At 36.1% G+C, this 15405-nt stretch overlaps 1 protein-coding gene across 3 annotated transcripts in view; it reads left to right on the forward strand.

The window, feature by feature from the left end:
* CFAP99 (cilia and flagella associated protein 99) overlaps window positions 1-15405 on the forward strand; it is a 63704-nt gene that overhangs the window by 7969 nt on the left and 40330 nt on the right. For all 3 annotated transcript variants that reach the window (XR_003563181.2, XR_003563182.2, XM_027815551.2), the window contains exons 3-4: window positions 7113-7257; window positions 10106-10200. Coding sequence is in view for 1 of the 3 variants with exons in the window: in XM_027815551.2 (XP_027671352.1) it covers window positions 7113-7257; window positions 10106-10200 (240 nt within the window). In the remaining 2 variants the exon portion in view is untranslated. The remainder of the gene's footprint in view (window positions 1-7112; window positions 7258-10105; window positions 10201-15405) is intronic.

Raw genomic sequence — 15405 nt, forward strand, 5'->3', positions numbered from 1 at the left:
AGTGGTCACACATCTAATCACTGTGTACTGCTTTGAAAAAGTACCCATCTTTCCCTGCACTTTTGTAATTGAGGCAGATCAAGCAGATAACATATCCAATAACTGTTAGGATACATTTTTCTTTTTCACTTATTGCACTTTGCAGCCACTCAGTATTTCAATATACAAATAGGGAATCAGAAAATTAGTTCTAAAGGAATAGAAAGTGAATTTTAAAAAGCAGATATTAGACCATTACTTTGACAGTTCAGGTCTGTCTGAACCACTGTATATATAAAGATAGAATCATCTTTTGGTGTGATGGAAATGTATAACTAAATTGCTGGAGTGCCAGGTAGTTAATAGTGTTTAGAACCAAGGCATCAAAAGAGAACATAATCTGTGCAAGGCCACTCAGGAAGCAAGAGAGAAAGATAAGCTCCAGTCTTAGTTCCTATCTTCCAATTCCTAGTTCAGGCTTCTGTATAAAAGCGGAGTTAGCAAAATTCACTGGCTATTACCATCCTGGTTTTAGAGAAATACAAATGAAATATGGTAAGGATTTTTAATGCTTGAATAGTGGGAGATAAATAACATGGTTTCCTCTAATTAGAATGTGATCGAAATTAGTATAGAGGTGATTCTTTGTTAAACTCCATACATTTTATTTCTGCAACATGTGAATTTTATATCATAAAAAGAATTTCTATTTGTTGCATGCAGTGAATAATCAGATTTGATTGTCTTCCAGGAAGAAAACTACACTTTGAGTTGTAATTCAGTTATTTACAGTCTTCATGTTTATTGTATTTTAAGTTATGATGTTTATAACATAATATTGGACTTGTTTTTCACTGCAAATATTTTCAGTAAGAATGTAGTTTTATTATTAACATGATGGGTTATTCCTAGTTGCAATAAACAAACCTTCACCTTCAATCATGAAGAATCATATTATGTCCCTCAGACCTCCTAAAAACAAGTAAGTGCAAATAAATACTTTTTCTTCAATGTTGTGAGCTTGTTATTACAACAGAATTCAATTTGAATTATCCTGAATAGCACATTAACTTAAAATAATTCTTTATGTCTATCTCAGTTCTTTAAGGTATTGGTATTCACATTCAAATTTACATCTGTACTTCTGTTCTTCATTTGAATGCCCAAACTACTTCTCCTAAATGCAGTTTAATAGACCTTTCCTCAGACTGCTGCCCTCCAGGTTATATCTTCATTCTTGTGTGCTAACCCCCCCATCTTTTTATTAAGTATTCTTCAATTAAATCTATCAAAAATGATCCATGTCCAGAGTGATCCTTGATGCAGTGTACATTGTACATAAGGATATAATTTCATCAGTCCATTTACAGAAATGGACTGCAGCTGTTCATTTTTGAAAAAAGATTAAGTTTTGTATCTAATTGAAGCATCCCAGGCATCTTTTCTTCCTTGTGACTGTTAGAATCAAGCTTTTGCTATGATAATAAGAGACAGATTTTAACACAGAAGTTACCATGCAATGTTTGTGCCTTTCTCTATGCAAATAATTCACCTTACTTTCAGTGGAATTACTTATTTCAATTGGAGTTTCAGGATCAGAACCATCATACTGACCTTTATACATCCCATCTACTGAAAACCTTATTTCTGCAAAATCAGAACTGCCACCCCAAATTCACTGTTTTACTCCTTTATCCCTCTCATGTTGATAGCAAGATGAACCTGTTTATGAGCTTTCCGTTTTGCAAGAACATGGTGTAATTTGGCATGACTCTTCATAGTTCTCATTTGTGTTGGTTCAGCTGTGTCTCACACATGCCCACTCAACTGTGAGTAAAATCCCCAAATGTCAAAAGTCATAGATGTGGTTTTAAATATGAAAATAATGAAATGGAAGATTATTTTGATGCAAGTGGTGGAAAAAATCCTACTAAACTATACAAGTCTAATTTTTGTATTAGTTACTGACATCAATGTAGCATAGGATCTTTCTAAGGAAAGGATGGAGTCTGATTTTTCTGCAATGTCCCGCTCATATGATTGAATATTAAGTACAAGGGAAAATAATGATAACTCTTCAAGATGGTCAGCATTATCACTTGAAGATGAAAATACTACCTTGTAACTGCAACATAGACTGTGACTAGTAGAAGCAGGACGATTTTGTACTTATATCCTAAGATCCCAAAATTTTTTCCCCCCTTGAAATTGCTGGAAGCGTTTTCGCTGACTTCAGAGCAAAAGAGGACTGAGTTCTGGAGACCGATTCAAAGTCACTAGGAATATTTTCTTTCATTTCCACAGCATTTTGATTAGACCCTTGGAGAGGACTAGCACTGATATCTGAAACACTATAAATTAATCAGACTTCATCTGCAAAATATGCATATTCTGCCCAGCAGTAGAAAAGTTCAGTACATATTATTACACTGTTCTTTCAGGAGGTGAAAGCTTTTTTATCTTTTCATCAAATATTATCTTCTTTCTAAAATGTCTGTATCACCTTCAACTTAATCCTTATCCTGAGATGTCTCAAACAGGACATGGCTGATGTTCCTTTCCTTCCTTCTCTCTAGAAAGAAAAGCTTTTCTTTCTCTTCTTACCATCCTTTTTCTGACCTCTCTAGCCCTTAAACAGGGGCCATTTTAACTATCCTTATTACCATAGACCCACCGTGGCAAAGCTTGCTTTTTGCAGATACTTCTCTATTTAATTCATGATATTTCTCAAACTAACACATGTTGAAAGTTGTTTGTGTACGAAGTCCTATGCTTAAGCTTTCTTACACAGTTTCTCCTCTCCTTGAAGAAACTTGACTGGTTCCCACCTACAGCTAAGTGTCAGGAAGCAAGGAAAATATGTCCATGGAAGCAGACTAGGGGCATTAGGGATTTCTCAAAAAGGGGAGGTAATGCCAGTCAGCACATATTCTGACAGGAGTCGCATTTTTTCACAGGATCATTCAGGATAATTTCAGACAGGATCAATCTTTTACTATACATACTTGGGAATCAGAAAAAGCTGAAATTAATTCCATAGAGAGAACACTTTGAGATGTTTGTATGAGAATGACATTTTGAACACATATAACTGTATTTTACTTACATCCAGTGCAGCTATTGGTCAACACAGTAATATATAGGCTTCCAAACATTAAAAATATAGGACCCTCCAGTATTCATCTACTGTAAACTTATTAGGCTTTACACAACAAAAAACTAAATAATAAGCTGTAACATTAGAAATAGAGAGGTTGTTTCCTGAGCATAGAATAGGCATATTGATCGAGATCTATTTTGTCTTCTGGTAAATTTGAATAATTGGTGGAACAGAAGATGATAGCTGCATGAGTTACTTTCATCTGTAACTGTATCTGGCTTTCCTCATCCTGAAGGACCCATGCAACACACTTGCAAACATAGCAAACTGGTGGTTGTTTCAGAGAAATACACGAGGTAAATTATACTTGAAAAGGTAAGAAGATGCTCTGAGAACAAAGGCTCACAAATTAGTGTTTATTAATTCTTGTTGCTACCAATGACTTGCTGTGTCACCTGGGGCAAATCTCTTATCTTCTCCATATCACAGTTCCTGCATTTACAAAATAATGTTAGCCAAAAGGAATCTCATTAAATTCAATTAATGTTAGCACAGTGTTTTGAGAATCTTGTTCAAAAGGTGTTATAAATGTATAGTCTGTCATCATATTGTACTTTTCAGAATCATTTGATCCACTTTTGAAATACATCCCACTGACATAAAATGCCACATAAAGCCACACAGAAAGAATGCACTTAGGAATTAGTGCTAAAAATTACACCTACCCAACGTATTTCTTTCCCAAAGCAATTATGATTTCAGATATAATGATAAACTGTAAATATCCTTGATGGAATTTGTTGAGGACACAGTGCACTTTCTATACAGAGTATCCTAACTGTTTTAAAGCATTGGCTTGTTTTTTGATTCACTAGATTATCAGGAGGGCTTAACCAACAACTGGCTCACCTTTGAGATTTCTTATCCAAGTACTCATCCTGCCCAGTCTTGTTTAGTTTATTATGGTGAGATCACTTCCTTAGATGACATAGCTGCAGGCTGCTTAACTATTCTCAATTTGTGTGTGTAGAAATGGAACACAGTACTGTTTGTAGATGAAAGCAGATTTAATTGGTAATATTTCATGAGAAGACATTTTGGCTTGTGCTCCACAGAATTACCAATCAGTACTGATGTTCTGGGGCACAGTTTGTCCCCAGGCTGCACCTCCTGTCACCTTGTTGCTTAGCTCGAGGCCATGCAGTAGTTATGTACTGTCTTGCTCAGGGAGTAAGCGAGAGTAAGCACTTATTTCTGTGTTGTCCTAACAACTAACTTGTGACTGACTTGTTAACTTGTTAACTTGTTAACGGAACAGTAAAAGCAGAGCAAATGTAAATATGCAATTGAATTGTAATGCTGTAGTCTTTACTGTATAGGAGATATGATTTGGAAACTGGTGTCATCTAGTTATTACCTGTTTGTCTACTTTTGGTCATCTCTCCAAAGTACATTAGAAAAGCACTGCTTTGTTATAGTACTTTATACATGTATGATGTATCAAAGTACCCAGAAGGTGAATGCAAAAATTCCAATCAAATAAAGATCTTGGAAACAATTTAAATTCTAGCTTTCTAATGCAGATAGTCGTGAGAGTTTTTGCAGGGCTTGTTAGCAATGGGCTTGCCTCCAATGGGCTTGTCCAGTTTTACTATGGACTTTCTGTTTATTACCAGGGCTACTGTTGTCTGCAGATTGATCTGTTCGTTGACAGAGCAGCATTTGTTCAAGGGGACCATGTGTTTTAGATTCAAAATGCCACAGTCCTACTTTTACCGGAACTATGTCATCCTCTCTCACTTTGCCATTCAGATATTTAGATTTGCATTTGCCTTTTGTGGCAAATTCTCAGGTAACTCATACCAAATAAGGTATATATGTTTGAGCATTTAGTGTGGAGTTAGATTTCTGGATTTTCTTTGTCAGTTTTGTGAAAGAATCTCCATGAATCTTCACCCAGAAAAGGTATATTTGGAATGCACTGTGTACCTCACAAGAATCCTCAGTGCTTAGCAAGATGGAGTCCATGCTTCCCATCAAATTAGTTTTTTTGCATATTTTCAGATGTATGGTCTCTTCCCTTTGCCCTTCCATTTGTGTCCATCCTCCATTTAAGCCCTTCTGTACCTCCTGTTTTCCACTACCTTCCTTTTTCACTCCTTTCTCTGTGCTGCTTCTTTGCCACCTCTCTCTAGTTGACTCCATTTTCCCAAATGCATTCCCCTTTATCTTTCTGTCTTCTCAACCACAACCTGTTGGTTCTTCTTTCTCTAGAGCTTTGATTAAGAATGTAGGTGATATGCTCCTTATTTGCACTCAGTCTCTGGTGCTGCCCAGCAAACTGTGAAGCTTCCATGTCTCCATGTAATGATAGTTTGGTTGCACTCTATTTCTTTTTATCCAACATATTGCATCACAGAATATATTCAGAGTCATACCTGATGACTTCAGTTATAGAAATAAAGCTTTTCTATGACTTTAACTATTATTAGCCTTAAGGACCTAAAACGCACAAACTGAGCTTGATTTTGATTCTCTATGTGTATCATTACTAATATTGTCTATTATAGTTCTGCTAGAGAGGTAGTCAGATGTATTAGTGTAATCCCAATGGCAGTAAAGAAATTATGCAGGTGTAATTTTGCCTGCATAGATGTGTATGTCTATACGCATATATAAATATATATTAATATGGAGACAATTATATGGAGGCACTATTTTTTTCTAGTGGTGATGCACAAACTGGAAGGAACAAAACCTGGCTTTTGAGCAGGAGTCGTGAGGAGAGTTATTCTTGCTCTGACTGGCAATGTGAGAAACTACACATGGAGTGATTCTGCATAATTTTTTACATTTGAAAATTAGAACTGTAATTATAAACTTTTGCCTTGTATTTGCTCAGTCTCAAAGTCCTATATAGTGTCATACATCAGAAAACTCACATAGTTCCATCCAGCAGCCTATAATCATACCTTTAAACTAGAAATTAATCACATTAGGGAAATAAAGCAATCAATATGCTAGCAGATAGCCTACTAGGCAAGGTGAACCTCTCATCTGATGTATTATTGCAGCTCAGTTGTTTCCACATCTCAGAGCTGTGGGAAAGATCATATATTAAATGTGGACTACATGTTTTCAGAAGATGCACTTAGCTTCTTGGCTAACCTCCTTAAGTTAAAGAAGCATTGTTTGTCATTTTGTCATAGTGTGTCTGTCCTTTTTCAATTCCTTTAATAACAAACTGTTCTGGGCCTCAGGTTTTATTGCAAAGTTTGTAAGTGGTTTATACTAGTAGTTTATCTCATGCAGTAACAGATATTCTGCAGGTTATTTATTATGACTGAAACTCTGTAAAGTTCAGGAGCATTAAGACTTTTTAAAGAGATTATAAGGTAAGATCCAACTGGTGTGCAGTGAGCATCTGACCCTCCTTTTTCTGTTCTCTTGTGGTATTGCATGAACATTATGACTGAACGAGAGGACAGCTGGATAAGAACCAGTCTGCATTAACATGAATCTTGGCACTCACAGGTTTAGTTAAAATTCATCATGTTCTCCAATATTCGGTTACAGTAGCAGTTAAAGAGTCGTTTCCACAATCTCTGTCCAGGTTCTTCCCTGAATCTGATCTCACCAAGTAGCACAGACTTTACTGACAAAGAACACGTTTCCTACTGGAAACACACACTCTTACTGAAACTTAATCATTGCTCATAGCTCAGAAACTTCCAATTTTCTTTGCATTAACTGTTAATATTCACATATCAAGGCTTTTTAACTAAATGTGTATGTCAGCAAATAAACTGAAAGTTTAACATAGGGGAAGGTTACATTTTACTTAACAAGGGTCATTAATTTGTTAGGGCTGCCCATATTTGGTAGTATTAGAAGTGCATCAGCCCTACCAAAGGCACTGCTATTTGTTATTCATGTTTTCCATTTGCTTCAAAATGATTGTACTTCTATTTGTACACAACTAGCATTTTCTTTCCAGATTACATTAATCATTATTAATTTTCTGTCTCTATAGACTCTTAACATGACAGAAGAAAAATTCGTGTTGGATACACTAGCTGGATGCATAGAATATAAACCCTTATTGGATGTAGTAGTCAATGCCTTTTTTGTTCAGGATGGGAGATACTGCCTGTTTTCTGAGCGTAATCTCTATATAGGTAAGTTTTCTTCAAAACGCCAAATGTGCTTACCACAAAATTTTTAAAAATATTATTTTACTAGTGTAGGTCTTAATATTATATTACATTTGAAGCGCTGTCATTGTGCCCAGTGCAATAACCATATGATGTAAAGCCTAAATCCTGGAATTGTTATTTAGTCTAGACTCTCACAGGTGTTAGCTGGAACCTAAGAAATTTTTTTTATTTTTTTTTTTTACCTAAGAAAATTCAGCAGAATATGCCTACAGATTAGGTAACGTGCAGATGAAAAATAGCTTCAGTGGCTGGAAGAAGTATCTTGAAAGTTTAACCATCACTTAAAAAAATATTCTTCAGTGATTTCCTTTTATTCTCTTCTATGCAACCTAGTATCTGCCATTCAGATATGAAATTGTGTAACAAAGCTCTGTCTGCTGAGGATATGTCTCTATCCATACATGGATTTCTTTGTTACTGATCATCACAGTGATGTAAATAGACTTCTGTCTGTCTCCATGAGTGAGGTCAATTATTTTGCTTTGATTAGTTACTCGGTTAGAATCAGTTACAAAACAACTGTATCTGATAGTATGAGCTAGTTAATCAGAGTTGTTGTTACTCCCAAAGTTATTTCAGGCATTGAGAAGTACATTAAAAAGTAATTTAAAAATTTTTTTATGCTGTGCATTTAATACACTTATACTGAGGCTGATTTATTAACTTGCTAAATAAGCTGGCATCAGAAATCACACTGGTATTGGTTCTGTAAGTCAGGTACATTCTGAAGCTTTGTGGGTACTTTCAAAAGTCCAGTCAATTTAATTCAAAGTCATTGAAAAATACAAAAACCCCATATCTAATACAAGTTTATCTGCATCTTGTGGTTTAAAATGTACTGATTTTTTATGCCATTTCTGGTTGCTTCTGTGATAGTCTGGAAAGGTATAGAAATTTAAATCAAATAACAAACAAAAGGGAACCTAAACTGTCAAGGATGAAGTTAAAAGTGTATTGAGTATATTCTAACTGGTAATGCTTCATTGTCTCCATTTCTCCAAAGCCATGTTTTTCACTGTCTGGGGCACATAAATTATACCTTTAAGCTGAGTGTTGCTATAATTGGATTGTCAGGACTGGTCCACTCAAAAGCCTCCATTAATCATAGGCAGAGGGTAGGCCATGGAAAATTTTCCTTTATCAACAAGTTGAGAGTCTAAGGTCATTGGCTTACATTTTTTTAAGCTGCTTGTGATTCCCTTTGCCAAGCTGCATTGACACTTAAATGATCAAAGCTGCTTAAAATGGCTGTTGCTATGTGTGAGCAGATTTGAATTTAATAAAGCTTGTAGGAGATAAATGTATATACTGCTAAGACTGCTTAAATATGTTGCTATGCTAAAGCACAAGACTGAATTGGCGGCAGCATATTGGTCAGAATTTACTGATTTTATCATTACTGTTTGGTGGCAGCTAAAATACTACAGTGCAAGTGAAGCCTGATTGATCGAAGTGGTTATGGTCAAATGAAAGCTGATACAGGAGCTCATGAACTTTACAGATCTGCAAAAATCTCACTGCACTGCCTGTGCCTCACCCTGTATCAAACTGCACAGTTTTGGATTTCCCAGAGAATTTCACAATTTAAAGACTTGGGTTTATTCTAATTTAGAATAAAACCAAAGATTACAACACTCTCTGTAAAATGGTCACTTGCCAAAAAAAAAAAAAAAAAAAAAACATACTAGAAATATGACTTTTTAGGGTTTTTTGTTAGTGTGGGGTTTTTTTGTTATGTATGATAAACTATGATTCTGGAACAGAAGAATAAGAGCTATCCTCTCTGAAAACATTAAAAACAGAGTATGTTGAAAAATTCACTATCAAAACTTTCTTTTATTTCTCCTGTTCATGTTAAATTTTCCCAGAATAAACTTGCTTACACTGAAAATTTTGGCTACATTATGAAAAAGCTGTTTCCAACAATGTAATAATGTCAGAAACTTTTCAGTCATGTTTCTCAGGAGCCATCTGACTCCTGTTCTCCCTGCCTGTTGCCAGACTAACAGAATTTCACTGATGGATTATGCAAATATTTGTTGTATAAACTGGTACTACTACCCAAAGAAACAAGGTGCCTGTTTTCTCATCACTGGCCACTCATTCTCACCCCTGTGTCATATCTTCTCTGGGGTTAGAACTTGTGTTTAGCAGACATCCAGTGAACTGATCAAGAAAGTGCTTCAGGGTAAAATTTACAATCTGTTTTAACTTGGTTGTGTGGGTGACTGTACTTGCCCAAGAGAAGAAACACCAGGAAGTGAAAGGATGGGATGAGAACAAGCAATTAGGGGTTGACAGAGCTGCTTATTTTAGTGGTGATGTTGGCATAGTGAAACAACTGTGAAATCATGGCAAGATCTTACTTTCAGCCTTGCAGGATTCCAGACACTACTATGGTAGTTCCCCCAGTTTTGCAAACACATACTTGCAAGCATCAGAAGGACCTCTGTGAATGACTTCAGATAACTACATTTGTTTTACATTTTTAATGTAAGTGGCTAGACCCTCAGCTGTTAGAATTCTATAAAATCATGTAGATTTGCACTAGGCTGGATCTAACTCACAAAGGAGATAATTTATATGAACTATAGCATAGAGTCATGATGCTAATAATGAACACAGAGTTAACATTATAACTTTGTATTACAATTTCTCATTGTCAAGCATTATGTTGCTCAGTTAGATAAACAATACTGAAGATTATTTAAAGTTACAGTAACAGCCTAAATCCCAGAGTACACTGAGTATAGAGTATAGGTTTGTTAGAATTACCTGCTGTATTTTAAATGTATGTATCTTTTGACAGTTATTTGTTACCTGGCTACTTTTCAACTAGAAGAGCTCGGTCTTCAGCACTTCAGCAGAATTGTGAAATCTCAGGACACTGCAAAAATGCAAAAGGTAATGAAACTACAAAATATTTTTTTAAAGAAAACTAATAATCTATTAATTGTGTTTGATTAATCAGATGACTTTTCTCAACTTTCAGGGTAATTTAAATTAAGTAATTAGTGTTACTTTCTGTTTAAATTCAGAATTAGTATTTTGTTATCACAAAAACCTTCCATTTCTATACTTGAACAGTGACTATCTCATATTCAATCAAAGATTAATTGGAAATGTATTTTATATCATCTAAGAAGGTAGAATAATCACATGATTTACAGTTAATGTGATTTCCAGTTGTCCCTCTAATTTGCATACTCACTCTTGGCTCTGCCCACATTCTTTGACTTTAGGCAGGAGAAGTTTTTTCCATATACAATGAACCTATTGGAACTTGTTGTTCCTGCTGATTAGTGTTCTTTTTTCCCTGAACAACCCACTGCCACTTTGATTATCCAGCCTATTGCCCTTCCATCACTTTTTCTCCTTCCTAATACCACAATTGTTCATTTGGAGTTTGCATGTACCAATGAACCCATTAAAACATACATGCAATTGATCAAACCATTGCTGCCAAATAGAAAGCATGACAACAAAGTTCTGCCTGCTTTTTCTTCTCTGGAGCCACAAATTTGGGTTTCACTCCACTACTTGTTTGCTAATTTAAATGAAATTTATACAAATACAGATATCTTCTGCTTCTGTTTCAAAATGGTTGAAAGTGCTGATTATCTTAAAAGCTGTGTTCTAAAGAGGTGCAGAGGGACAAACTGAGCAGCAATTCCTTCTCATAAGCCCTGTTTTCTTAGGAAAATTGGCTAAAAATTAAATACTGGTGACACAGCATATGTGAACTTTGATCATCCAGATGTTTTTAAGTATAGTCCAAACATGGTGTTTCAATAACAAGTATGACACGCAAGAGATAAATAGGCAAATTTTAGTAATTAATACTCAAAAGGCTAAGGTTTAGCCTTATACTGATGACTTTGAATGTTCTTGTGGATGCCAGCATCTCTTTAATGAGTACGGTTGCTTTGTGATATGTAGGGAGAGAGTAGGTTAGGTTGTCTGCATAATGTTTTTAGAAAAGCTCTATTCGCTTTGGTTTGATGGGCTTGATAGGGAATGTTTTTTTATTAATTGCCATTCAGAGACAAAAATGTTACATTTCATTAACTGTTAGAAAGAACAGAGAAGTGGCTGGAAGAATTATCATAATCTGGTAGCCAGACAAATCACTCTGCCTAAAATGCTTTCCCAGACCCTTCTTTGGTAAACATCCTAGACACAAGCCACTGGATTGGATGCATCCTGAGCTCATTCAGCTAGCAACAGAATTTTCCCACTTCATTCCAGTTTTCTGTTGTTGATTCCATTCACCTAGGTTTATATGGCTTAAGCATCAGTGCTCTGATGTTCTCTTTCAGATAGTATCTCCTTCCTTGTCTGGAATAACTCTTTTCTGATAGGGAAGTGCTGCATTATGGGGATGGTCTGCACCTGCTACTTTTTTTCCTCTAGATGTAACTTTGTTTGCTTAAGTATCTTATCAGATCCTCATCACCATGGTACCTAGGTTTTCTTCTCTTGCATTAAAAGAGGATCTTTATCTTCAAAGTGATGTTAGATTATACTAATGCACCTGCAGCAGAGGATTTAGAAGCAGCATTTGGTCCCCCCAGCAACAGAGACAATAACAACAGAAGGCAGATAGATCTGCAGCCTTAGCAACAGAAGTTATCAGAAATTTGGGATTCTCCTTCAGGATGCTGACCTGTAGATTTTGCCTGATGACTATTCTGTCTGAGTTCAGCTGAGATGCAGCAAAATTATTCATACATATTTGCTTATAATAGATCTACTTTAATAAAAAAATACCTTTTTCTGCACATAACAGACAGTGGAATTTTCTTAATCATACAGATAAACCTTATTCAAATGAGTAGTCTTCACCTGAATGAGATTAACTTTTGTGAGTAGACCTCTCTCTTGAATGGAATCCATTCAATTTGAAGTCACAGTATTTCCCTGTGATTGATGCATGTTCAAATATTTTCATTTAGACAGAATATCCAGGCAGAATAATAATGCTATCTCACTAACACATGTTCATCTGCTGGAACAGGAAATCATAGGATCTCATTCTGTAATGTTAAAAATACATGCAAAAATTTTTTATATATATACAATATATAATTGTATAATTACAGAACCATAGGATAGAGCCCAATTTTGTAACTTCGGTGTGATTGTTCTTCCAAGAACTTAGCTATGCATTGCAAGCCCAAGCCTATTTCTCTGTTCCATTATTCATACATATTTTTAATTTATATTTGTTATAAAATTTAAGGGTTTATATCTTAGAGAAAATACATCATTGAAAAAAAAGTTGAAGTAAACAGCTTTATAATTTCATTATTGCCTTGTAAAAAATGCAAAATAACTAGTGCTTGCTTTCTAGCGTTCAGGAACCTGTTTTGCTCTGCTTCATGTTCTGACTGCTTCTAACAGCATTAGAGGTCTTTATAAAGAACTTCTGAGATCTGCAAAGGAAAATCACTACATAAGAACTGGTTGTTGTAATTGGTGTTACAATGAGGTAGGAATAGTAGGACAAGATCAGTAAGAAGCAGGACAAGATCAGCCTCATGGTGGACATGGAGGTAAAAAAAAGTCCAAATTGGGTCATGCGATGGCAGAAGGACCTGACACCATGCTAGGACACTCTTCTCTACACCTTTCCCTCAGGATCCTCAAAATAGATTACAGTTTCTTCATAGGAAAGCCTTAAGAGCTTCTTGCCTTCCTCTTCGTTTCTCTGTTGCAGCCGAAAAGTACAATCCTACAGGTGGTTGAGCTAGCATAGCTGAAGAACTAAACTATAATAAGAGGGAAAGAATCAGACGATGAAGAGTGGACAGAAGCCTCCTTGATTGCATTTGCTACTACAGCAAATAGCTGTAGATATGTACAGACGAAATAATAGCATTCTCAGGTAGTGGCTGATCTGTGTGGAAAAGCAGAACCTGCTGTTTCTTGCAGTTACTTCCTTAAGAGTCAAAAGCTTATGTTGTGAATGTAAGGATTTCAGTTCTGCAAATGACCACATGGATGTAACGATAATACCAGATGAGGAAACTTACCATTTTTTACTTGTTTTTAGAAATCTATACAATCCTACTGTGTAAAAATTAGCAGGGCACATTCAAATTCTCAAAAACAAAATCTCAATTCAGCCCACCTGTAAAAATGCATTACAAAACAGTCTTTAATTATACACACCTGTCTTACTACAGCCAGAGTATATTAAGATAGTAAAAATGGATACAGTTAATTTCTGGTGTAATTCCACTGCTTTTCTAGAAGGGAATTGAATCTTGGTTATCATGATCTGTGAGTAGTGAAACTCTTGGAACGTTCAAGACAGAGGAGTAAGCAGAATAATGCTCTTACCAAAATGACTGTCCAGTGACTTTTCTAAGGAGACAGATGCTGGTAACATCCAAACAGAAATCCGTGAGAACTTCAAGCCACATGTTGCTGCTGTAAAAGCAAGAGCTGCTGATACTGGGATTGCCACCTGTGTCACAGGTGGCCAAAGACAAAACAGAAATATAAGGGATTTTTCCTAGCAATTCAGTTCACAAAACACAAAAGTTTTTGTTGTTAAGAAATGAAATGCGCTATGGCTTAATGGGTATTATTATGCCTACATTTGCCATCTGTGATATGGATTATCAATACCAAGATTGTGGCCTTCAGCTCAGGCAGAATCTGGTCAGAAGTGATGTCTGGTAATCCTGCATTGCCATTTGCAATCTCTGCATTGCCTGGATAACTGTTTCAGAGCTGCATTCAAAGCCTTCTCTAGTGGGGTGCGTACTGGGGCGTATCCTCACTGTTTCTCTGGGGACTGTGACTACAACAGTACTAAAATATACATCACAGTGTTGATATCTGATTACACACTTAACCATTCTCTGTACCTCCTAGGAGTACGTGATAGCATTTATCAATCACATAATTACTCATTTGTCTTAATACAGTGTGAAATATTAATAACCAGTACATAACTGGTGTTGCAGCAGGAGGCCTCCAGGGGTCCATAGCCCTGTTAAATACAACAGCTAGAACTTGGTGACTGTGTGCCTTTATTATAGTTTCGTCTGCCTTGAAGAGGTAGTTGAGTTTCAAGTACCTTGTGAAAGATAGTTACAGCAAATATTTAGAAGTCTAGATGGAGATCAGTCAGGGAGAGCTGAAACAACAGTTCAGAGGCTTAGTTTCATGTGGCAATGTGGCAGAAAACTGACTGAAGCCTCTGAGGATGGACTAGGCTATAAAAGAGGAATCCTGAGGACACAGAGAGGGAGGAGTTTCAGGTCCCTCTGAGATTAAATGAAAGCTAGTGAAAGAAAACTGGAGGATTTACAGATCACACCTACAGTATTTCTGCATCAACTTCTTCTGTGAGCTCTCTCAATACCTAGAAATTTGAAACTAGCTTCACCCCTCAGGTCTGCCTCAGTTTAAGTATATCAGCTCATGTTCAGTCCACTCCTGTATTACTGCTTACATTTGTTTAAAAACACATTTTTTATAAACTTTGTGTATAGTCAGGGCCTTCTGTAAGGTAAGAAGAGTACTTTGGCAGGGGACATGGTCACTAGGTCTATAATCCTATATACAGCTGGGATAACTGGATGTAAAATATTGCTACAATAACTGGTAGAAGTAGCATATGTACCATGCGTCAGTTCTGTTGCAGAGTGAACTCTGTCTAGACTTCTAGCATTTTATTTATACTTGGCATAAGTAGAAGTTGCTATGTTAGATGAAAAATGTAATCCAACATGCCTGCACTGCAGAGGAAGATCCTCCAGAAGGATGAATGAGTTTCTAGACCAACGGGATTAAATGCATCCCTTACCATACACTTAGCAAACTCCAGTGAATCTGGAAGCACCAGAAAACAAACTCCTTCACAATTCAAGGCCTAGTTTATAGTCATACTTTTAGGGATTAAATATCTTCTTTTGGATGGTGTGTTGATGTGCCAGCAGCTGCAGTTTTGGGGAAGAGCAGTAGTTTCTAGACAGGAATGGGAATCCAAGGGGGTAATATTAATTTAGTCCTTCATCAGTCTTTTGACTCTATCAAAAGCACAATAGATGAAAATAAGACTAAAATTACAGGTTAATTCCTTGGAAATGGTCA

This window comes from Falco cherrug, chromosome 1 (genome assembly GCF_023634085.1).
Source record: "Falco cherrug isolate bFalChe1 chromosome 1, bFalChe1.pri, whole genome shotgun sequence".
NCBI classification, from domain to species: Eukaryota; Metazoa; Chordata; class Aves; order Falconiformes; family Falconidae; genus Falco; species Falco cherrug.